The sequence below is a fragment of the Perna viridis genome, chromosome 12, assembly GCF_037379345.1.
Source record: "Perna viridis isolate PV_CMFRI_1.1 ecotype Kerala chromosome 12, ASM3737934v1, whole genome shotgun sequence".
Lineage (NCBI taxonomy): Eukaryota > Metazoa > Mollusca > Bivalvia > Mytilida > Mytilidae > Perna > Perna viridis.
The window spans coordinates 27,974,176-28,000,433 of NC_142456.1; the positions used below are offsets into that span (position 1 = coordinate 27,974,176).

General features: G+C 32.0%; 2 protein-coding genes across 4 annotated transcripts; both read left to right on the top strand.

Annotated features, from left to right (window-relative positions):
- Positions 1–10: 10 nt before the first annotated feature.
- LOC148601894 (transmembrane protein 185B-like) lies at positions 11–11,657 on the top strand. Its single transcript, XM_088555132.1, has 7 exons — positions 11–154; positions 2,791–2,967; positions 3,971–4,178; positions 5,417–5,500; positions 7,707–7,883; positions 8,391–8,514; positions 9,941–11,657. Exons 1-7 carry the CDS (start codon positions 117–119, stop codon positions 10,162–10,164), a joined length of 1,032 nt encoding a protein of 343 aa, XP_088411258.1. The 5' UTR covers positions 11–116; the 3' UTR covers positions 10,165–11,657.
- Positions 11,658–15,042: 3,385 nt separating this feature from the next.
- LOC148601895 (putative defense protein 3) lies at positions 15,043–24,866 on the top strand. Of its 3 annotated transcripts, XM_088556083.1 has the most exons (6): positions 15,043–15,386; positions 19,907–20,135; positions 20,412–20,488; positions 20,914–20,931; positions 21,858–21,869; positions 24,121–24,866. In XM_088556083.1, exons 1-6 carry the CDS (start codon positions 15,182–15,184, stop codon positions 24,459–24,461), a joined length of 882 nt encoding a protein of 293 aa, XP_088412209.1. In that variant the 5' UTR covers positions 15,043–15,181; the 3' UTR covers positions 24,462–24,866. The 3 variants fall into 3 exon arrangements, with proteins under 3 accessions (XP_088412209.1, XP_088412210.1, XP_088412213.1); XM_088556084.1 differs by lacking the exon at positions 21,858–21,869; XM_088556087.1 differs by lacking the exons at positions 20,914–20,931; positions 21,858–21,869 and having other exon boundaries at positions 15,044–15,386.
- Positions 24,867–26,258: the final 1,392 nt, after the last annotated feature.

Consider the following 26,258-nt stretch of genomic DNA (forward strand, 5'->3'; position numbering starts at 1 on the left):
ACTAAGCGGCATATTTTGATTTTGTAAGTAACTAAGCGGCATATTATGGAGAACCCTGTGGAAATATTTCGTCCTGATTTGTGACAACAACCATACATTTTAATGATGACTGTATAATGAATCTTAAAAACTTTTTCCAGGATTTTAATCCTAGGTCTGGTTTATATTGTAATCGTAAAAAAATTATTTGCTTCTAACTCAATTGAATTGTGTCGTTAATTTTACGACTACGACGTCTACGTGTTTAGTACAAATGTTCATCGTTGTTTCCAACTCAAATGCTTTTATGGCAAAAAAATACTTTCCCTTTCCTTTTTATATTCACACTTGTGTAGAAGTTTAAATGAGATTCCAATCCAGTCCTCTATATAAAAAATCTTTGTCATAGCCATAGGCTAAGCCTTGTATTTGTAATTGTATCATATCAACATGCATTACTATACTACATAATGTTCCCACTAAATGGTGGGTCCCACTGACTGTATCATGGTATGGCTAGATTAATAAGATGCAATGATGCACATTTTCAGTATTTGTTGTGCTTGATCTTTGGACTAAGTGTAAACTATGAAAGCACATATTTGTCAAGTTTTCTCCAGGATAGGTAAGTTAGGGACCAACTCGAAATTTTAATATGATTTTCAGCCATTTTCTAAATTTCAGAGAATTTTCTTTTCATTACAGTCATACCATGGGAACATTTTTTTAAGGACAGAAATTTGCCTATCTTTTTCCAAGCAATTACTGAGTGTTCAAGATGCTGCATCGAAAAAATTGATGTAATGCAATGAAATGTTAGATTTTGTACTAATTTCAGACAAAATAGAAATCCACTTTCAAAGGCCTGTTTTTCCTCAGTGTAGAAAACAGTTAACTACCATGATACAGTGAGCTTGGAATCTTGTGTAATTTAATGCTATTTTAAGTGATTACAACTAAAATCAAAGACAGAAGTCTTCAAAGTCACTAATCATTAAATATTCTCTGTCACTGATTTTGGCGTACATTCAACATCAGAAATGGCACAAATGTGATATGATTGTGTACTCTTTCGTAACCAAGATGACCCAAATGTTTTCAATCACCAGGAACCAGATTAAACAACCGGCAATGGTTATATATAGATATCGGGGTCCTGATAGTATATATGACCTATATATAGTCAATTGTAACAAGCCCCTGTGTTTGAAATGGAAACTGGGTAATATTCCAAAAATTCAATGCTAACCAATCATTACACCTTTTAATGTAAACTTCCTGTTCTCATACAAGTGTAAGCAAAAAAACACACATAGATATTTGTATGATATCTTTAAAAAGAGGTATGTTGTAGCGATCATTTGATCGCTTATGATATTGACTAGGGAACCAGATTAAACAACTCAAAATGAATATTCATAGATATCAGGGCCGTACTAATCTATATGACCTATGTAGTCTTGTAACAAGCACCTGTGCCTGAATCTGAAACTGGATAATGTTCAATGCTAACTGATCATACCATGTAAACTTCCAGTTCTCATACAAGCAAGAAACACATGTATAACATACATGTATGATATTTAAGAGTTTCCTTCTTACATTCCTTCTGACAGAATGATTTTGAGCCATTCATGTTTCAAAGCATCTACAGAAATGATACACCAAGGACATCACTGATACATCAAATTTAAGACTTACCTCTGGGAGGTAGTGATATGTACATAAAGGTTTACACATTTGTACTACACTGAATGTGTCAGCTAGGTCAGTGTGTCCTGGTGTTATGCAATGTCTAAGCTCTCTTTATAAACATGTATATAGAAAGAATCCTTTAGAAAACTATGACTTGATTTACAAATAATAATTGATCATGATTGTACAAAAATGTCATGACACTTTAAAGAGGTAGACCTAGGGTAAGGGAAATAACCCTTAAAAATCATTGGAACGTTTGTATTCAGCATTTTACATCAATCTTAAGTAAGCATCTAATTAACTTGGATTGATTTTACTCTGCTTCAAACAAAAGCTTGAGAGGTTTTGGTGAAATTGAGTATGATGCAAACATATTACAGATTTCATGAGTTATGTCCCTTACCCTAGGTCTACCTCCTTAACAATGTTATTTACCTCGAAAGTTCATAAATGGTGCTACATGTGCATCAAAGAAGAGTACATGCACAGACTGATTCTATGTATCACTGTAGCTCTATATTCCACAAATGACTTCAGTACAGCTCATTATAATGCTACATACTTCTAAGTCTAACTTTAAAAGTCAGTTCCCAATGTCAAGACCTTGTAACGTCATTTAGAATTTTTATGGGTGCCCATGAATTATATTGAAATTAGCAATAAATTATTGAGAAAATCTTTATAATAAAGAGGGTAATCAATTAGTTATTGTGATTAACCAAAATATAGTTACTCATGCCAAAAACTCTTGAAAATTTAACCTGTTAGCTGAGCAAGTTCCTCATACTCTTTGAATCTAGGCGTTCTTCAGCACTAGTGGTTGGTTTTTTTTTTGTTATTCACTCTTTTCAATTTATTATCCTATTATTCCTTTTACTGATACAAACAATTTTGAATAAATGTTACTTGTTATTTTCATTGAAAATGCCTGATTATATGACCTATACATTTTCAAATCCACTGTATTAAGTAACAATAAAAAAAACATCTGAAAATCAATTGCAATTAGTTTTTAGATGTAAAAAAGTGTTTGATTTGAGATATATTTGTGTACAAAATGTATCTAATTCTTATAATTAAGTGATTGCTTTGAAAAAATTATCTTTTTTTCAGTAAATTTCTGGTATTTTCCTGTCTCTTGCTTTTTTCACTGTTATTTGCTCTGCGTCTGGACAATACCATTGAATGGAGCTACTGGGTTATTTTTTTGCCAATATGGATCTGGAAGATTGTTGTTATGGCAGGAGCAGGGGTGGGGAGTTATATCTGGTGGAAAAATCCTCAGTACAGGTGTGTATACTATAAATAATAAAAGTGTGATAAATGTACAGTTTTTTTTTTATTCAAATATACATGTGTCTAGATATGAGAGTAGTAAACATATATACTGGTATACAAGTACACTGTGCTGGATTTTTAGGATACAAACTGACACAGGACATGAAACATACACAGCCAAATGTGCCACATATGATAATCATGGTGCTCGATTCATCATATGATATTTAACATATGATAGTCTTGTGATTATCATATGATTCTCATATGGTAATTTTGGCTTAAAAACATGACAATTATATGTTTGTGAAAAACATATGATTATCATATGATAATCATGCGATAATATATGTACTGAAAGGTATAATTATCATATGGTGCTCAATTTATATGATAATCATATGATGCAAACCATATGATTCTCATGCACAAGCACATTTGCTTGTGTATTGTAAGAACACTGTAGAACATTGTAATCATATAATTTTTGCAGCTGCTAATTTTCATGGATTCTGTCAAATGAACATATTCAGGAGTATCAATTTTCATGGTTTTGATAAATGATTATAAAAATCCTTTTTACAGTTACTATTTTTTGTGCTTATTTGTTCACTGCAAAAATGGAGAAAAACTAGAACACTTAAAAAATTAATACATTAACTGTACTACTTTAAAAATGCAAAACTTCAGCTTTTCATTAGAAGAAGTCATGATAGCTGTTTCAGAAGCATATGAGGATTTCTTTATTGAGATAATCAATGTACTAAGAATGGCTGTTTCAAAAGCTTATTAAGATTTCTGGGATAATCAATGCACTAAGTACATAGATGAAAGTATTCTTCTTCTTACAGCAGTTGGAAATGGTTTAGGTTCATTACTTTACAATGTAATTGTAACAGTACTACTTACATGTACTCGTCTATGGAGTATGAGGAGGGATTTCAGACTCTTGCCCCTCCATTCCCAACCCAGAACTTTTATAGTAATAATTTCATTAAAATGTGTTTATTAACAGGATGGAAGGCAATGGTTATGTACAGTATAAAGCCATGGTGATTTGTACAGGGTTACACTTGTTGTTATTGATGTTTGAGATTTTAGCCTGTGATAATTTAGAATCGGAGCACCATTCATGGATCCTTGTTTTTATACCTTTAATGTTCATGTCAGTTGTGTCGATTGGTATATGTGTGTGGGCTGTGAAAAATGAACGCTCTTTTGAGGTAGGTATTACATTTTGTTAGTTTCATACTGGCTTCATAGAAAGAGGCTCCTTCCATAAGTTTGTCCATTATAACCTTGACTGGCCAACTCACCAAAGGCAAATCAAAACTGCATTTGGCTAGCAAGAATTAGGGTGGCAAGTGATAATTACTGTGTGTACATTTTGTAAATTAAGAAAACAGAATTCAAAGAATTTTCAATACACTTTTTTCCTAACTGCATTGATAGATGTTTATTTTCCAGGTAAAAAAATGTAAAATTTATCTAGTTTTAAAAAATTAAAATCTTACAACCTTACAAAATATTGCATATCTGCACAAAAATTTTTCCTATCATCTTCATTCATGTCAGTGTCGGAAGTGTCATTTTGCAGCTTTATCAAATGCAACATTTACCCATACCTTTTAACCTTCTGGATCATCCTATGTTACAAATTGCAGGAGATTTTGCATGACCACATTTTTGACAGATTATTTGTATATATTACATATGGTGTAACAGTCTTCTTTGTTCATTTGTTATTATGATCATGTGATGCAAAGGATATTCCATTTACGTGAAGCCTTGTTTCTATTTTTAAATATATTGACTCTGTGTTTCTATTTATATGTATATTGACGCTTTACTTCTAAATTTAGATCTGGATATAAATCATTTCGTTCCATAACACCGCAGACGACGCAGACAAAAAGAAAATACATAATCTACATATGCTATATATAAATTGTGGACTTTCACTCAGTCAAAAATTAAATGGACCTGTTCAATTATATTGACCTCAGACTTCGTCCTTGGTCAATATATTCTGAACAGGTCTATATATATCATATTGACTTAGTTAAAAGTCCACAATTGATAAATATTGCATGTGTATTTACAAATCAATATATATCTGTATGAAAAAATGTTTAGTATTTTATGCAGTTTTAACCAGACAAATACAAATACAAATGTGAATCCCAGAAGCATAGCTTGGTAAGAAATTTCTCTTTAATAAAATAAAAATTAGTATCTGGAAACATATTCTACCTTGAGTCCTGTGAAATGAGGGTTAACATGTATACCACAGAAAACTACTTTTTTATAATGTATATTTATGTTATGTTCAAATTTGATATACTGGTCTATTTTATACTTATCTTTTATTAAGGAATTCATGCAGTTCAGGATTTTTTTTCAATTTGTTTTCATGTAACTAGGACAGAATAATTACTGACAATTGATGTTTTTGTTGCAGATGGAGTTGTTTTGTTCAGTCAATATTCTACAGTTTATATTTCTGTCTCTGAGGTTAGATAAAGTCATTCTGTGGAGTTGGGTGGTAAGTATGTCATGCATCACTGAACGAGTGGGTAGTGTATTTGTATCAATTTGTCTGTCGGCCATTCTGTCCCTCTGAATTTCATTGTGATTATCTTGACTTCCATTGCAATTATCTTGACCCCCATTGTGACTATCTTGACTCCCGTTGTGAGGATTTATTTCAAATTTAATTTGTAGCTTGATATAGATGGGACATATGCTGATAATGAGTTGTGTTAATGTCCAGTATCATCTTCATATTTTGTGGGACATTGCTATTTTTATTCTTTTAATAAAATGATTAAGAAAACTTTTGTCACAGAAATTTTGGCTGCGACTTGAGTGACTTGACATATTGATATTAGCTTGGTATGAGACTTTATAAAGATGTTGCATAGGTTGTAAGTGATTTCGGTTATTGTCTGATAGATGTATCAATTTCCTGAGCTATTGCCATTACTTGTCGTCCATCGTCATCGTTAACAATTTTTCAAAACTCTTCTCCTCTGAAACTACTTGATCAATTTAAACCAAACTTAGTATGAATGATTTTTTGGGTATCCTGCATAGAACTGATGTGTGGATTTTTGATCCGTTGAAAAATATGGCTGCTGTTACTAAAAATAGAACATAGGGGTCAGACAATAGTTTTTTGCATATATTTCCTAAACGGTTAGGTTAAGCCCAATCTTGACCAGGTAAAAGTGTTAAGCATGTTATGATATATCTGCGGCTAAATTTTCATTTTAATCTGTTCAGCCATGTTGGAGTTATTGCCCTTTTTCGACATTTTTTTGCTATTTTTAATGTTATTTCTTTCAAAAATCTTCTCCTCTGACACTACTTGACCAATTGGAACCAAACTTGGTATGAATGTTCCTTGGGGTATCCTGCATAGAATTGAACTGGGGTTTTTGATCCATCAAAAAAAATTGCCACTGCTATTTAAAATAGAACATAGGGGTCAGACAATAGTTTTTTGCATATATTTCCTAAACGGTTAGGTTAAGCCCAATCTTGACCAGGTAAAAGTGTTAAGCATGATGAGATCTATCTGTGGCTAAATTTTCATTTTAATCTGTTCAGCCATGTTGGAGTTATTGCCCTTTTTCAACATTTTTTTGCTATTTTTAATGTTATTTCTTTCAAAAATCTTCTCCTCTGACACTACTTGACCAATTGGAACCAAACTTGGTATGAATGTTCCTTGGGGTATCCTGCATAGAATTGAACTGGGGTTTTTGATCTGTCGAAAAAAATTGCCACTGTTATTTAAAATAGAACATAGGGGTCAGACAGTAGTTTTTCGCATATACCTCCAAAACCGTTTGGTTCAGCCAGATTCTTACCAAGCTGAAATGATCCTTATTTTTAGGACTACAAAAGTCTTCAGGCATAAAATTTGTCAGATGCTTATAAGAGTTATTGCCTTTGACGGGAAAATGACAGTTTTTTTGTTTTTTTTTGTTTTTTTTTTTACAGTTTTCAGCCAATGTCTTGAAAACTATGATAGATTTAAACTTTCATTTAATGAAATGATCCTTATGATAAGTCCTATCAAAGTTTTCTTGAGTCAAAATTGTTGGACAACTTCTTGTTTAATTTATTGCCCTTGAAAGGCAAAATTCAACCATTTGAGCAATTCAGGCTCCTGGGAGCCTCTTGTTGGAAAGAATCATATTTCTCAGCTATACATCCCATTTTTAAAGCTATAATTTGAAAGCTTTAGATAAATGTGCTTGTTTTGACTTATTTCTAGTGATTTCAGTAGTAAAATAAGAAAGATAGTTTACACACCAAGTTTTAAATATGAATAGTATGATAGAAAATATTTTGTTTGCATGTTTTTACTGTTATACTTTTCTATCTGTAGCTATACTGTCATAATACCAGAAAATAACTGTAAACACGCAATTCAAATGACAATGTTAGTTCCACTGAAATGGCATCACAAATGAGCATCAAACTCACTGTTTCAAAAACTTTCTCCAAATTTTCATTTTCAAATGATTAGACTGGTCAGTTTCAGTTGAGTAAGAATCAAAGAAATCTCCTACAAAGATATTGTATGAAATAGGGTGATATTGTTGATGTAGAGTGTTACATACTGTATACATTTCAGACCAGTCAGAGTTTCAGTTCAGTAAAAATTGAGGAAATCTCCAATACAGATATTGTATGAAATAGGGTGTTATTGTTGATGTAGAATACTGTATACATTTCAGATCGTCTTCATACCTATATGGATAATGATGTGTACAGCTATGATAGGTGTATTGTATGCCATTATTCTAGCCATAATACTGATCAAATCACCAGATATCATTCCACAACAGAGAAGAGGTAACATCTCCTCGGCAATAGGTTATTCACTTATGGTTGTTCCTCTCCTCGTTTTTGAGGTAGGTATAGATATTTACTACCATTTATAATGAAGATCAGTGTCCAAGAAGAAAATTTTAAGTATCAATATAAAAGAAAGAATATGATTTACACAGAAATTCACCCTATTTCCTATTTGGGTCAATTCCTACTAATCAAGATGAAATTTTGTGTTCAGAAAATCTGAAGTCATTTGATTTTTTTTTAATCCATAGGATATGCTAACTTTCTTTAGACTAGTTAAACTTTTGAATAAAGTTTGAAGTCATATTACACATTCATTTTGTACATTGTATTCTTTAAATATAATGATACATTCCTCTATAGTATCATTGTGTCTTTTCTTCCACTGAATAATAGAAAAAAAAGAAGAGATATTGTGAAATGCTTCCACTGAACAGTATCATACATGCATTAAGTTATCCATTTTTATACATGATTTTGGTCAAGTTCACATGGTGGATATCAAATCATTGAAAACATTCAATTAGAACCATTTTGTTGATTTAGTTTGTGTTTATTTTCAGGTCTTATTAGCCAACCGTTTGGATGGTGATAATCACTTTAAATACACAGCTATAACTGTTCCACTGTTCATTTCCTTAGTCACACTTATCTGTCTCTCGTTTGGTGCCAAGGGAGGAAATCATTGTAAGTCTGGGGTTTATTATGTTTGATGTAAAAGTATGTCATGGATTTGCACCTTATTTTTTTTCTGAAGGTGTAAATGGAAATACAACAGAATTCCAAGCCAGCTTCTTTTTAAATTCCATACATTTATTTTCTTAATAGAATATTGGCAAAAATTAATGACGCGTCAGCAGTGGGATAATTCTAATACATCAAAATCCAACAAACCTGGCCAGAACACAGGAAGACAATTTACATACACAATGCAGTGTACTGAATAAAATATATTACTCATAAAAACTGAAGATAAGGAAAACAAGACATCACACGAAATAAAGCACTAGCTTGGAACACATTCATGACAGCAAGGAAAAAAATTGGTACCTTGGTTAACTGTGTCATTGTAACTTATATGTTTAATTGAGAAATAAAAATCGCCATTGGACTGCAAGATATGAAATAAAGCTATAGTTTACAATACTAGTATAGCGAAAATAAATGATTATGTCAAAGAGAAAATAAAACACCAGGATGAAAAATGTCAGCCCAAGGCTACCCATAGGTCTTCAATGAACGACAAGGAAACCTCATACCACAGGGCAGGCAGCAGCTTGCCCCAAAATATCATTATACACAGGTACAGCCCAAGACCACCCATGGGTCCTCAATGAACGAGGAAACCCTCGCATCACATGGGAGGCTGCAGCTGGCCCCAAAACAATATTATTAGTTGTTAATTTTGTGCATGAATAAAAATCTCTTCATTGTTCACCTTAGAAAATATTTCTGGTGTAAAATATCATTTAGTGTGCATGTTCTTGCCTGATATAATACTTTTGTATTGGGTTATAATTCATATAAAATTCAAACACAGCAAAAAGAAGAGATGATTCATTATGCAGAAAAACCCACTAGACAATGTTTTTGGGGTCTACTTATGCTATACTTTGAAGTAAAGATAGTCTTTTCTGTAGTTTAAAGAAAACCATACATTCATCTCACACTTAAGGAGGTGAACCTGGGGTAAGGGACATAACTCATAAAAATCATTGGAACATTTCTATTCAGCATTTTACATCAATCTTATGTAAGAATCTAATTAACTTGGATTCATTTTATTCCGCTCCAAATGAAAGCTTTGAGAGGCTTTGGTTAAGTTGAATATAATACAAACATATTACTGATTTCGTGAGTTTTGTACCTAACCCTAGGTCTACCTCCTTAACTCAACAAAATCAAGAACAATAACTTGCAAACACAATCTATATAGTTCTCAAAAGTGCAACTTCAAAGTGGTTATGTGGTCTTTTAAGTGTTTCTAAATAAGAAATAAAAGTAAATATGTAAAACATGAATCACCTTCTGTTTGATTTACTTTAAACTTCTAGCATGATATACTGAAATAGTAATTCAGGACAGCTTCAGAAATGTTTTGCTTTGCTTTCAGGGTGGTTTGGGATCAGGAAAGACTTCTGTCAATTTTTATTGGGAGTGTGTCCTTTTCTACAAGAATATGGGAACATTTCATACACCATTCACAATAACTACAGTGAAAATTCACACCAACAGAATTCAGCTCCAAAAGCAGAAAAGCTACCAAAAAAGAAATCACTACACGATGAACAACCCAAACCTGTACTTCCAGTGATCTCCATTGATATGCCTGACTGAGTATTCTACTTGTTATGTGGTCTTGTGTTGAAGCCAGCAATATCAGAAAATGATGAAGTTGCCATGAGAGGAGTAACCTGCTATGTGGATAGTTTCATGTCTACTACTTCTTTGTAGAAATATAACAGTTTTTAATTCCACAAGATTTTGAAATGCTTAGCAATATTTCAAAACTTCAGCTGTTCAGGTTGTGGACAAAATAAATCTTTATTTGACTAAAAAAATCTGCGACTAAAAGCCTGGTCTGTTTTGAAATTAGGAGGAAACACATTTTATAATGATTAACTACTATAAATCATCAGTTTTCATGAACATAACTTATTGTGATTTAGTCATTTAGAATCTGGCTTTAATTTTTGCCATTCTTCTGCATAATATTTGGTATAATGAGTTAAAATTTCATTGAAATGCAATTCAAATGACATTTCCGGGACATATAACTTAAAAAAATATGTATATTTCTAATGACAAATTTCCATTAAAATTATATTGTCTGATTGGTGTTTTTTACATGTACATGTATGTTTAAGATTTTGCCTGATTCTTTCAAAGACATATACAGGTACTTAAACATTTAATCACAATCAAAATTTACAGCTGTAACAAGGTTGAGTTTTGTCTCAACTATTTTGGTAAAGACCTCTTTGGTCATATCAAGTGTTTCCCTGTAAAACAGTTTGATAATGAGTGATCAAAGAATTATTCAGTAATCATTGTATATATCTCATTAAGAGTATTCCTACAGCAGGAAGATGATTTTTCATCCATCTTATGACTTGGTTTAACCTTTAATCAGGAATCATCTATAGCCAGAAAATTTTATTCATATGTTGTATAGCTCTTTGAAATATTCCCAATCTATGACATTAGGAAATATATTTACTAGTATTTTATTTAAATTCTTAAACAGTTTAAATCTGAATAAGTTACAGAACGTTTTTCTGCATGATGTTCTATTCTTCAGCTTTTTCTAGAAATTTCATAATTCCACTTGGCATGGGATACAAAAGTTTTCATTCTTACAATACTACTGTCAATGTTTTAATTTTTTTTGTGTATCAATGGGGAGTCTAGGAGGTAATAGAGGTTAGAACTCCCTCTTTTTGTTAAAATATTTCTATTTTGTGCAAAATTTAGCAAAGATAAACAAATAATATTGCCTTGTATCACCCCTTTCCAAAATCTCTTGGTCTGCACCTGTGTACTTGGTATTGCTATTTTTATGGTGAAGCCCAGGAAAACAGCACTACTGAATAATTTGTATTGTAACTGATAATTTTTTTTCAAACTGAGAATTTGTTCATTCAGCAGATTCAACATATTGTTTATAATAAATAGTTGTAGTGTATATTGTATGTTTACTACTTGTGTTATGTGAATACGTGTAGCATAATGTGAAGGAACAAACCATGTCAATTTTATTATTTATAGATTGTGATTTTGTATGATGCTGGGTAAAATGTGGTAATCATAATTAGATTTGTGATAAAAAGTTTTTCTGTGTTTTTATTTTAGGCCAGTTTAATAAATTTCTTGATCTATGTGTACTAACTATGATCTGTACATGTAGCTATGTATAGTGGATAAGATCTGAATTTCTATAAACTTTGATTAGAAATAAATGGTGTAATTAGGGTTATAAATGATGATTTGATGACATCAATAATTAATCCTTAATATCAGTAATTGGGTTTTTGATCCTTCAATGGACCTTCCCTACTATTTCTGAACACTACACAAAAATATAGTCCGAATGTAATGCATATATATATAATGAAATACAGCTTTTATAACCTGTAAATATGTTTCCTGCAATTGTTCAGCAAGTAATATTATACTATTTCTGCAAATAAAATTCAGATCTAGTCTTCAAATCAACTGAAGATTTGAGGGACTCCTTGTTGGACTTGAAAACCATTTAGTGATAAATTTACATTTATAGAATTTATTTCTTGCAGTAATGTGTCAAGAAGCATAAATGTGTTGAACATGTTCCAGTTCAAATACTCATCCTGTCAGTGATATTTTAGCCTTAATAAACAGGAAGTGAAGATCAGTGATTTTAGCAAAGAAAAATTAGCAGGAAAATTCAAATCGATAAAGGTGTTTTTAGTTTTTGAAAATCTTGTGTTCATCAAGGAAATTATTTTCTGAAGCTGAAATTGGTTTTATTTGAGTATAATCACATTGTAAGATAATACTATGTTAATATAGTTTTTGAATGTAAATGCACATTCTTTTGTACAGGTTTAACAATTTGAGAAAAAAGGTGAAATGGAACAAAATTTGTAAATGTGTGTGAAGTTGGATGGGTAGTATGGATTGACATTCAGTTTATACATATAATTTGGATTAACAAACAGTTCTTGATAACATTTAAAATTTAAATGTATGATTACAATTTTATTTAACACCATGTAATTTTTTAAATTTTGTTCACCTACAATTTTCACAAGAATAAAAAATTGCAGGGCTATCAGCACTTTGATTCATTTATTGATATCAACAAATAGGTAATAAATACCACATCGGCTTGCCATATATCTTTGTTTCAATATAATACAATCAGAGAAAAACTAGGTGTCCGACAAATACTCTCACGTTGTATAGTTTTGTTTTCTGCTTAATTCGTGTCATGTTAGACACTGATAACAGGTCATTTCTTCTCCATTTCGAGAAAGGGATATTAGATGTACCAGTTTCCAACCCTGTTAGTAACTGAAAATTTTAGCTTGTACCCACTGAAAAAATTGTGTTAAAAAGGATGTACGAGCTTTTACAGCATTTTCATGTCAAAAGGATTTCACAGAGTACCCATTTTTTTTTATTTCGTGCTTGCAGGAGGGTTTTAACGTGTTTGCCAAGTGCTCTAACAAACTAAATATTTTGTCATAAGTTGTCTTGATACAAAAGCTCTTTTTTTTTCTTTTTTTTTTTCTTTTTTTTTTTTTTTTAATATTCGAACTGAACTATGATGTTGACAAGGTATAAGTGTTTATTGTTTTTGATAAAATTAGATTAGAAAAAGAAAATGATAATACATGTAGTTTTTATCAAATAAAATGGATGATATTAATTATTCATCTTAAAGATTTCAAATTCTGAATTAAATCATGAATTTGTTGGTATATGTGTGTTCATTGATTTAAAGAATGAGTTTCGAAAATTTAAGATCTTATAATAATAAACAATTAGATGATTGTGAAGTTCGTACGATGTGATGAACACTTTCTATGTTTGTTGATACTCTTACTTAGACCTTAATTGTCAAGTGTTCAACAAATAAAGGTAAATTTCGTGGGTTTTTGACATGCACACCTTCTGTCTGAAATTAAGATGGCTAAATCCCGTTTGTATTATATGGCTCCTGGACTAAAATAGCATTACCAATATTTGTAAGGGTTGCCAACTTTGACCTGTAATACGTGTGCCTCTTTTACTTTTCCTATTTTATAGATATTTTATGCAACAAAGTGAAGCAGTTCCCGGCGAAAGTATGAACGGTGCAATAAATTACATGATGTTTGATTTATTTTATTGCAATCATTACGTAGCATCGTTAGGTAGTTGCCGTTTATTATTACCAAAAATAGTATGATAAATATATATGTCATTCAGATTTTTACTAGTAAACTACACAATTACATTAGGTTTACACATGTACAATTATACCGTCTAATTGAATATGGTATAATGGGTTACATATTACGGCATGAACTATTCACATACATTGTATAATATAAATGTATGATGTTACATGTTGAATGCACCATTAAATATCACTTGTAACGTTTGGACGGAATACAGCCTATAAAAATTAAGCAAATGGCCAAAATAGTCCCAGTTAATATGATAGTTATATAATAAAGTTGTCAACTGATGTATCAGTCTTAGACATTGTTACTGCGGAAGGTGCAGCTGAGAAATGAGACGGTTATCAGACAAGACAAGACATGTGATGAATAGAAAATGGCTTGGGACATATTTTAAAAATAATTCCCAAATTGTCCATTCATGCAATAAGCTCTCTCATCAGGTTTGATTCCGCACTTTTTGTATCTAATTTTAAATATAAGATGAAGAGAACAAGAAAGTAAGCAGGAAATGCACATGGATTACATGTCATAGATTGATACGAACGACTATTGTCTCGAGTTCGGTAATTTTGTGATTAACATTTATGCTTATTGAGTTCGTTTTTAAGAATAGAAAAAAAATTAATTACAAAATTGAGAACACAGAAGTATCAATCTAACAGAAAGAGTAATCAAATGAACCAAGATATTTGACACCTTTATGTTATTGGCTATATTCCCCATACAAAAGACTGGGTTAAGGATATCCTTGTCAAACGCACGTATTATTATTTTTTTAATTGTCTTCTTGTTTTTATTATAGTGAAATTAAAAAAAAGACCGAGACAATTCTGAAAAAAATGGTAAGTCACATCAAAGTCGGTAATACTTCTTAAACATAATTCTGATACAGGAAACCTTTATGTAGACTACGTGTCTTTTTTTCTGTGTGTAGTGAACGATAGATTATGTAAATGGACGAAGCAGAATACAGTTGCAACTCTGATCTATAAATGACTTAAAATGAAGATAACATGATAATAGTAAAACGAAATGGAATTGAAACATTGAGACTCAGAAAGGAAGAACAAATTACCATATCATCACTTGATATACACAAAACAACTGAGTTTTATTGCAAAAATCATAAAAAGTCATAACGTGTATTGTTTCATGTCTTCTGTCAACGCCATTTGTCAATCAATTGTTCTTTTTTGTCACAAAATATCGTCATTTCCACATACGCCGGCTAAGGTCAGGCGCAACACTAAGGTCAAAATCGGTCATTTATTATTTTATCATTGGACCGTGCAGATATACTTTGTGTCAATAATTCTCCTGTCATATTTTCTATTCAAGGTGTTTGCCCTGGAGCAAATATCATCACGACTTAAGCCATCCTCTTGTACTCGCATTATTATAGAAATAGGTACTGAGGAAGCATGTACGAAATCGGAATTTTGATTTTAAGTTTTATACATGTGATATTTGGATATCCCGATGGTGCTCCAGAAAGAGCGTGTTTTTATATGACACCAAGACACACGCATCCACACACAGGACTGCCGTGCTTAAAGCAACCAGGGCCATCCCCATACAGGATAACAGTAGATAACACAACTTTTAGAACTAATAGTCCCATTAGAGGTATGTAATAATGTTTTTTTCTAGAATGAAATCCTTACGTGTTCACAATAGAAGCAGCAGTATTAAATTGGGAGTCTATGTTTGGAAATAAATGGCAAACGACCAGCTCACATAAATAATGTTCTTCGATTTAAAAAAAAGTTAAGGTAATGAGAAATGAATTATGAAATGCTCACATTCAAAGAGTGCATATGCTTCGTGTCAATCTTTTAATGCCCATTTTTATTGGTAACTTAAATTCTACAAAACGAAAACTTGCCGATTCAAAGACATTTTGGGAGAGTACATAATCTTCCCAATTCTACAGATTGTGATATATAATCTATGAGAAATATTTTCTTAATTGCCCAGCATCAAATCAACAATAATTTTTATCTTTGCAAGACTTACATAATGTATAGCGCATTATATATATGTGCGTAGATAAGACAATAGAGGAGAAGGTCATGTCTTTACTACTTTCAATGTTGTAAAAATTGACTAAACATGTTTACACAATTAATTTATTTACTCTTATGTAATATAAAAAAAAAACGTTGTTTCCGTTAATTTATTAATCTTGTTTTTCGTTTTAAAATGTCTCCCATATTTTTTTTTTTTAGAAAAGTCCCCTCGTAAAGTGTCCGAACGAACCTTTTCTCTTCTGTCGATGTTTCTGTGTTTGTTTTGATTATATCACGGAATAACGTTTTATTTTGTATGGTTTTTGTTTTTGTTTTTTTATTATTATTATTTGTTTATTTTTTTATCTCTAACGTGATCTGCACTGCCAACGCGGCCAAAGCCGGTCATGTTTTTAATTTTTTTTCACCCACCATGCACTATCAAATTAGACGATACCTCAAATAAGACGCGTGCACAGTGAGGGTATATCGCTGTTTGAAAGGAACTGGCGCCAACTAGGCATGAGAATGGCTACACATGGAGTGAGAGCACGACTTGCTGTAAAAAGAGAATGACATTGAATGTAGACCAAACGTTCACATAAGTTATTGGCAGACAATGAAAAGATTTACTTGACTGGATTTTATTCCTCACACCGTTGTCCTCTTATTCTTTAGTTCTTTTGGGTAATATCTCTTTTCTCGAAACAAAAACGGGTTGTTCAGGCGTTTTGAAATCTCTTAATGCTGAATCTCCTGAAAATTAAAAAATAATAATGGACAAAAATATTTGCTCATGCACTCATACGGAATGGGTAAATAGTCCCCAGGGTGCTTGGCTTTATATTCTTGTTTCTGTAATTTGACATCGACAGCAATATCATGATGAAGTCTAGGAACCATAATCTGCAATACACATTTATGAGTTCGCTGTAGTTATTTTTTTTGTCAAACAATTCGTTTGGTATATACATGTAGATTTTATATACCTGACACTTTAGACCACATTTACCCTATTATTAAACATGTTAACAGATTTTTTTCCCCTTTATACTGGTTATTAGTTATTGATGAGAATTCTTGGGTTTATTGCCCTATTGTGTGTTATTTCCTTGACGTATAAAATAACGGACCACCATATGTAACGCTAAACAAGCAATCCATTTGTTTAACAATGTAGGTTTACAACAAGGATGTGCTTTCAACGTTCTTTGTTTAAATAGTCTATAAAGTCAATAAAGTCTTGTTACTACATTTTTGGGGTTTTATAATAGAAGATAACAAAATTCACCCATTTAATACTATTTTCTGTAAGAATTGGACAGTAGGTGAATCATGGTCGAAAAAAATCCCTTCAACTTCTTATACACACAACCGCCTATGTTTTCACAAACTAGCTGAATAAGTTTTTGTATTCGACCACTTCGAATTATGTAATGACAGTGAAATTTTAAAGTTCTTAATTCGAATTAAAAAAAAAGACTATCATTTAGTATATGTATTTACAATATAGAAACACATTATTTAACCCTTGCTTTAATTGATTAAAACAAGTACATATGCCATTATTATATCTGACAGAAGTTACTTTTTTTCTTGATAAGCAATTCATTTTTATGATTATGTTTGACTAGTGTAATGACGTGGATGTTATTTATAGTAAAATATTTACTACTTAAACAAGACAAATGAATTATTTTCACTTAACTGATTGCTCTACTGCTTTCTCTGATATTAGGTATTATAGATTTTTTCTAATTACTTGACTTACATCTGTTTATAACCCTATGTCCGCGAATGTGTCAAAACAAAACTTGGTCATTTTTTTTTCGTTTAAATTTGGCCAATATATGTGGTAGCTTGGTCTCCTTTATAAATATCTGGATCGGAAATTTCAAAATAAAATATTTAAGCATATTTCATCTGTAGTATCCTTGTTTCAATATTTTTACCCAAGAAAAAAACGTGTTAGATAATCTTCACTGACAAATGTTATTAACACGCGAATGCGACATAAGAGATAAAATAAGTGCTACACGACCCGGGTTAGACAAGACAAGACAGCATAACCTATCTGTTTTGGCTTTAGGTACGTGATGTATTGTACAATGACTAATTATTTTCAGAAAAAAATGTATGTCTATTTGCCAAAAAACATTGGTCTACTCAACCCAATGTGCTGATATTAATTAAGAATAGAAGGGTCGAGTATATAAGACCACATTTAATGCTTATTGTACTTAGATAGACCACCATTTTTTCGAATTTCATTTATATGTTTATCATTAGAAATGATGTTATGTTTTCCATTTAGTGCCTAGAGCATTTACCCCTTAGCTGCCAAATCGTAGCTACTATCCTTTTTTTGTTGTTGTTGTTTTTTGTTGTTTTTTTTTTTTTTTTTAACATTAACCAGTAAATTTTAAAACAAAATAATCCAGCGACCTCAATGGCTACTCAATCCCTGTCCAAAAACATTCTCGTAGTGTCCAGATCTGTCACTTAAACCTGTTGTGTCTGATTTATTTATGTTTTGTAAAGTAATATACAAATTTGCCTGCCAATTAAATACGAGTATGATATAAAATGTTGTCTTGTCCGTCGTGCGAGACCTGAAATAAAGCCCCCTCAATCAATATTACCATAACATATAACATTTTTTATACGAGATTTACGTTGAACCATATGAACAGGATTGGTCTTAGCCCCCTTCTTTCCGATATATATCTTCATGTTAGACATTAAGAAGAAGAAAAAGAACCGTTTCTATTTCCTAAGTCAAATCGTAGTTCTTAGATTTCAAATATTTGATAAGCTTCAGAAATAATTTTTTTATTAAAAAATTGATGTAGTCAAATCAGCCAACACTGCTTTAATTATTAGTATCATATATTGCAGGCACGTACCAGAAATTTTGGAAAAAGGGGTGTTCCGTGCATCTATTGGACAATTTTGGTCCAAACAATGCACAATATCAAAACGAAAACATGGGGTTTTTCTGATCATCGGAACACCCTCTCCAGACCTCCTTTTGTATTTCGGCAACGTTGGTGGTATTGCGAGTTGAATTCACCGATGAATGGACAAATTATCTTTCGAGTTCTTGCATTTCACCATATTAGGTCTCTTTTCGACCTTTTATCAGAGCCAGACTGGGCTACATTACAATGTCAATAAAAATTATAAAAAAAATATAACTGAACTCATTTATTTGAAATATTTATGCATCTCACCACAAATAACAGCCTCTCGTAAAGCTAAAACAAATTTAACAAAGACCGGTTCTTTATACATTTGTACTTCGTTTGATGGAAGTGCACCGAGAGGTGGCACATATACATTATTTTCATTCCAAATAAATGAGTTGAATTACATTGATGCTAAACAGAGCGAAACAACTTTGTCATTTTATGTAAAGTACACTGTTACTTAATAGTTTCCTTAGACTTGGGAATAATATTTCATATAATAGGTAAGAGGGTTCATACTAATAATCTTCCAAAACATTTTACAAAATAACAGTTCAATTTCCTTAATAAATATTCGTTTTTACACTTTAAAGAAAGTCGATCATTTTAACTTGTCTGTTATTCCCCAAAACAAATATAACTCGCTTTTGGAATGTTGTTTTACTATAGCTAGAGGTCATACTGAAAATATCTTAGTTTTCGTATATGTTATTTATTTACGTCAGAATCTTGTTGTTTGTTTGTGCAGTATCGTTTGTCACTTGCTTCAACAGTTTGGTACAAAAATATGCTAAAATTCTAGGGAATAATACGAACAAGGGAATATCGGTTGTTCCTGGTATACTTTAGCAAAAGCATAGTTTTGCCCTTGATTTTAGATGTTTTCGTGAAATGACAAGAATTATACAGAATATTACCAAAATATTAATTCACATACATACATGTAGAAACATGTCTGAAACACTATATATATATTTGATCATGGCCACTTCATTCCATCAGACTGACTACTGTAGTACTACAAGGATGCCCTGTACAGTCTACCTTACATATTTGTTATAAATTTAGTAATAACCTGGAATACTGACTACATCTAGACGTGCATGAGTAAAAATGAAGTATTGTAAAATTCAAACATTTATATTTTTCAAAATCGTTTCCATTTCAGTTACAATTAGTGGTGCACCTTTTAAGGGATTTTTCATAATAGCAGCAGAAGAAGGATCAAAAGATTGGCCAAGTGGTGTATTTTATGTTGAAGATCCATTTAAAGGAAGAACTGTTTGGTGTTCAGCCAGAAATGATGCAGCAACACATTCAAACGACAGATGGAAGGATTCTGTCACACTACTGTGGTATGGTCCCACCTTCACGCCTGCAGATATGATCAGATTTGTGTATGTATGGCTCAATTTTGGATAATTTTTGATGTTATGAATAATTTGTTACTTGTTCATTTAGATAATGTTTTCGTAAAAAAACTACATGCATGTAGGGCATAGTATTTTACTGTAGATTTTTTTTGGGTACGTCTTACTATTAAGCATTCTACCCTTCTAAGTCAATTGATGATACATCCATAAGAGCGCCCAATTCGTGTTATGAATATCGCATGTTTAAAAGGTATAACTCTGAGTACATTAATTGTTCAATCATATAATTCAATACTGCAGAGCTACGGTAGTCACGAACAGAACAACTTACTGGACTGATATTATGGGACCCATCATGACACAAGCTCAGGTTCAAGGTAGATAACACATAAAATATGCTTTCGAGTAGCAAATTAATTGTGAACTTAATATTGACATTCCCACATTATAGTGGCCAAATAATCTTTAACACGTCTCGCAACCTTTTAATTGATTATAATTATGAGTAATATTAAGCTCTATTAGACAATAACTATTGACGGAATGCCTGTACAATGTATTCTTTTCATATTTCGGCCAACTTATCCCTCTAATGTCTAAGATCCTAAATTAGAAGTTGATAACATGTCCAGAAATATACACGGTGTTTGAATTTAAGAGAATTGGGTGTTGCGTAAAGTCTGTTTGATATAAAATTCTACTTGCATATTTCTGGACTGCTTTTAGAAGCGCTTTTAATAACATGTTGCATGTGCATATAACCAAGAGAGTCTAGATTAATTACACCGTCTGTTATTTGCAGAAATTGAAGGACCTGGAGGTATTTTGCATGTTTATACTTATCTTTCTATTATGAGACTAAGGGAGATGACATTTTGATCATTTATCATAATATTTAATCGCGCTGCAATTGTAGCAGTTTGTGTCAATTTACTATAAAATTTACGACCATGCTATCAGAATCTTGTAAATGATCGAGTCGATTTGGGAGTTCATGTTCCCACGAAATCTTTTGTCAGAATTAGCATTGCTTATGGAATCGGGGGTTTATAATACGAGTAAACAAATCACCAAAACTTGTTAGTTTTACAATGCCAAAAAAGATTTGACTACTCCCTTTCACGGTTTCCATTGCAGTCTTAACCTTGCCTTCTGTCATATGGACTTTCCCTTTGTTTACATTTCATTTACTTTGGTACCATTTGTATTTTTCAGATCGAAGTTTCAAACTCTTCCATCTTAAAAATAGTTCCGATGACAATTATAACAGTTTTTTTTCCCAGGTCTTTATTTCATGATTTTTTTTTTCAATTTGGGAAATCTTGAAGATTTAAATCATTAAGGATATAGGTCAGTTATTCAAGTCTCCATATTACCTCTTTTTTTTCCTTTCGACAATTTTGTATTTTTTTTATAAAGAACTTGATAAATAAAGTTTTTGTATTGCGCTTCTCCCATACATGTTTTATTTCAAGTTTTTTTTATTACGGTATGAAACAAGATAAATAAGTACAAAGAGGAAGTAAATTGAAGTTTAACGTAATGCAATTTCTATACGAATATATCATATTAAAGCTTAACTAATGGCGCAAATGATAAATTTGATATTTTTTTATATACATGTATTACTCTTTGTTTATATCCATGTTTGCTTTTCTGAATGCTTCTCTTCCCTAAATCACATCTCAAAAAGGACTTAATTTAATGCATTATAATTCGATATCAAAGTTGTTGGTCCTATTTCAGAATACGAATACGGTAATATAGTCATGTAACTGGCACGCTGTGATGCACAGCTCAACACACTAAATATCCTATTGAGATTTATATCCAAGCGCTAAGACATTATAAGGTATAAGCTTCCAGGTGACCATCTATGATAATTTAGACAGTTGATCTGTTGGAGGGTGAGGCGGAAGCTGAATCCCTCCAACAGATCAACTGACCATCTAAATAATCATGAACGGTTACCGGAGCTTATAACATTTTTGTACGCCTTTGCTTATGTACATTATGGGGAAATACATTAATCATTGTATCGAACTATATTTCTTCGATTTTATTTTGAAAATAATTCAGTGGTTACTAGGTAAAATCTATACTGTGAAAGTTTCATTGTTGGTGGTTTTCGTTAGTTCATTAAACCACGAAAATTATTTCCCGTCGAAAAGGAAATTAACTTCATTTGTATGATGATGTAGTCAAAACCATGAATTCAAGAATCTAAGAACTCACGATTTCCCCTGAATCGCCAAAAATTGGTACACACGAATAAAAGTACTTTCACAGTATTTGTCTAGGCTTCCTGGTCAAATGTACACACTGGTATCATTCAAAATAAAGGTGGTTTTGAGAGGATGACACACTGGGTGGTTCCGTAATTGAACTGTTCAGGTCTAATTGTTTAAAACGTGCGTCGTTTCATTGATATATCAGTCTCAACGTCATTCTGCAACTATTGTTATCATTGGTGGATGGATTTATCTTTTATGGTCATTTGCCTATTTCATTCAAATATTTTCACCAATGGCGGATGGATTTTTCTTAATTTGCATATTGCTGCTTCGGGTTATTTGGATGAACGGTTTTATCCAATCACGAGTAGTCAACACAAAGCAAAATCGTACAGAACTATTTACCCAGTGTGGGTGTATCGAATCTTCTATGGCAGCCATAGGTATTTTTGGACAGGACCTAGTTTTCTCGGCCCTTCCCATTTTTTTTAAAATAAGATTTTTAAGAAGTTTCTTCAGATTCTTGACTATCCACTGCATATTCATTATCCACTGCGGTTATTGATAGTAAATATTAGTCTATAAACTCGGTCTTGTACCCAAGTACCTATGCTCGTAGCAAGATTGAACATACATGTAGATAAACCTCCGCTTACTATAAAGACAGTTTCACTAGTGCATTTTTAAGAGTTTTTCGACTTTATTGATTTGTTTGCTTGAGCCAGTACAACCGAGTCGTCTGAGACAGGGTAACTAATTACAATCTTAATATTGCAATTTGGCATATTATTGTGGAAATTTTCGCTTTAGCAAATGTACATGCGTTTTACATTATAATTGCACCTCAGAAAGGAAATTTATCACTCTGTATAAAGATCAAAGGAAAACGTGAAAGTTGCTATAACGCGTGGACCTTCTAATTTAACTCGCATAGAACTATGTAAACGATTTGGTCTTCGGTCATCCTATCAAGTGTCATACCAATAGATACATGCTAGATATACCTCAATGACTGAAAATCATTTCTTTTTCTTTTTTTTTTTTTTTTTTGTTCATACTATTTCATTTGTTATGTTGTCTGGAAAAAAATATTGGTGCTTTGCATAGACTTTCTCGAAATATCTAAAATTCTAATCTAGTATATATATGACAAGCCGTTCTAGTGTGTAATTCCGACTTTTGAGTTTCTTATTTTGTATTTTGAGTGCGTATTTTCATTCTCTGTGCAATTTAGCCATTTCTGGCGCATGTTTGAAACACTAGTGCGGAATTAAAATTTTGAATGTGTAGTAAAAATATGAAATAATTTTGAGCTAGTGCGGAATTAACATTTTGAATGTATTATTTTATATTGCATTTTGATTAAAATTCCTTTGACGATAACGATACTTGTCAATCTGCGTATGTAATGATTCAAAAGTCTCCTTTATATCTCGTATTATCAAAAATTTGCAACCATGAACTGTGCATGAGTATATATTTCATGTTACGTATACATACGCAGGGAAAGGGATGTTTGCATTGTATGATTGCTTTGAGGTATATGCATAATTTATACACGTTGGGTTTTTTTCCAGAAATAATTTCAATTTTCATTTGGATTTAATATAGAAATGAAATTAAATTAATTTTCACAGACTTATTGATTTTCAGTATTGTAACAATAGCTGAACTAATTCTTCCAAGAAATGACTTTAAGCGTACAATCTTATTGTTATAAAATCTTAAAAATGAAAACTTTTTTTACTTTTTTTTCGTTTTGTGTTTTTCTAAAGAGGGAGCTGGAGTTGGTGAAGGAGGGGCTCCCTTGTTTGCTGCTACTGGCAACGATCCATGGGGATACCCAACAACCGCCTCGTGGATGGGCAGAGGAGGTTCTGGTGGTAGTCGGGGCTTCAGCGGAAATAGTTTTGGCGGAAATGCAGGAGGATTCGACAGATTTTCTTCTGGTGGAAGTGGAGGTGCTGGCGGAGAAAGCCCAACAAAGCCACCTGCCGAAGGAAGTGCCTCATGGAGTGAAGGACGTGGTGGTTCACGTAGAGGTAGCGGTATGGCTCCAGGAGGTGGAAGAATGAATCCATTTATGAAGCTTATTCAATCATTATTTGGATTTTAAGCTGTGATATTCATTATTTTGGTTGGTGCCCGGGGTTGGCGCCTTTAAAGTTTAAATATAAAGGGAAAAAGACGTCGTCAAGGCATCTACATCGAATCTTGATTAAAATGTAATTAATGAGTGATGAACAATGTATCGAATTACATAGATATTTCTTAATTTCTAGGAATGCAGGAATTAAAAAAAAATATATAATTAGATGTAGTGAGCATTCCTTAAATTAATTTTTATTAACTGTGATACTGCCGATCATTTCTTGTGTGTAGATAAGAGAACTGCAACGTGTTAGGACATTTATGTCAACCTAACATGATTTTATTAAACTGCTTGTTTATAGTTAGGTATTACGTAAAAGTCACATTGTTGAAAGCTTAATAATGCCGAAATAAATTATATTGTATTTTATATTCGACCACTTTTCCGATTGTTATTATGATAACATCGTCACCTATCATACTTATAAATACTAGTATCGTGGGTGCATTTGTGTGTTGTATTCATAATCGTTGTGAATAAATAAATATAGTTTATAAAACACAAACGCCATGATAAAAATAATTACTATTTTAATCTTTATTAGATTTACGACGCCCCTATTTCAAGTTTTGAAATCAGAGACTGGTCTTTCTCTTAAATGTTACGTAAATAAAATAATCCCAAAAATGTGTTCCCACAGCACTGCAGTACTTTGAGAGATTTATACACACTAGACCGTGCAGGAATAAGAACAATGCGCATACCCAGCATCTTCTCGAGTTCATTTAGTTAGAAACGGTTTGATCTCACATTAAAAGAAAATATACAAATCATGGAGAGAAAAATCAACTTATTGCAAAACTTCTTGCTTCTCTTTGCATTTTTTATAGTCGAAAAAAGAAATAGTTTCATCGCGCGTTGTGAGTCTTTTTCTCAGATATTAAACTCATGTTGTTTATTTTAAATATGAAGAATAAAGGTCAAGCAAATACATGTCAAATATGAAACATGTGCATTACGAAAAAAATCAAACATTTATTTATTGTGGCTAGCGGCAACAAGTTCACAATTTTCTACCAGACATCGACAGAAGTACTTGGGATCAACACAAATTTGGCGACGTGGTGTACCATATAAATTGTAGCTATACATTTCATATTTTCTGACACAACCGTATTTGTGATACTGCACGTTTGGCGTAGGAATAGTAAGACCCTTTTGTGCTGACGATGGGGTAGTCGGTGAGCATGCGTAGAGCATGCTCCATAAACACTTCCGCGAGGAAAATTCTTATGTTCTACCCAGGCCCTACCTCGCGGAAGTGTATATTGAGCATGCTCACTAACTTACCACAAAAAGGTCTATACAAGTGATATCGCACGACTGTCAATACCAAAATATTTGCTTTAATGATCAAGATGAATAGTTAGATAGAAAGTCTTAAATATATGACAATAGAACCTTTTGTGGTAAGTCCATGTGCTCAGTATACACTTTCGCAAGGTATGGCTTAAGTAGAACATAAGACTTTTTCTCGCGGATGTTTCTATTGAGCATGCAGTACGACTATTCTACAGTTAACACAGAAGTATCTATTGTGGCAGGTCTTTAATGAAGTCACTGAACTGTGAAATTGATTTGACATGGAATATTTGACATATAGTCAGAACTCGTTTGTTATATTACGAATTGGCAATAATAAAAAGTTTGTCTATCGAAAAATAACATAAATTTTCCATGTGCATATTGTTTATTGCGTGAAGTGCAATAAACAAAATATGCACGTGGAAAATTTATATTTTTCGATAGACAAAATTTTTA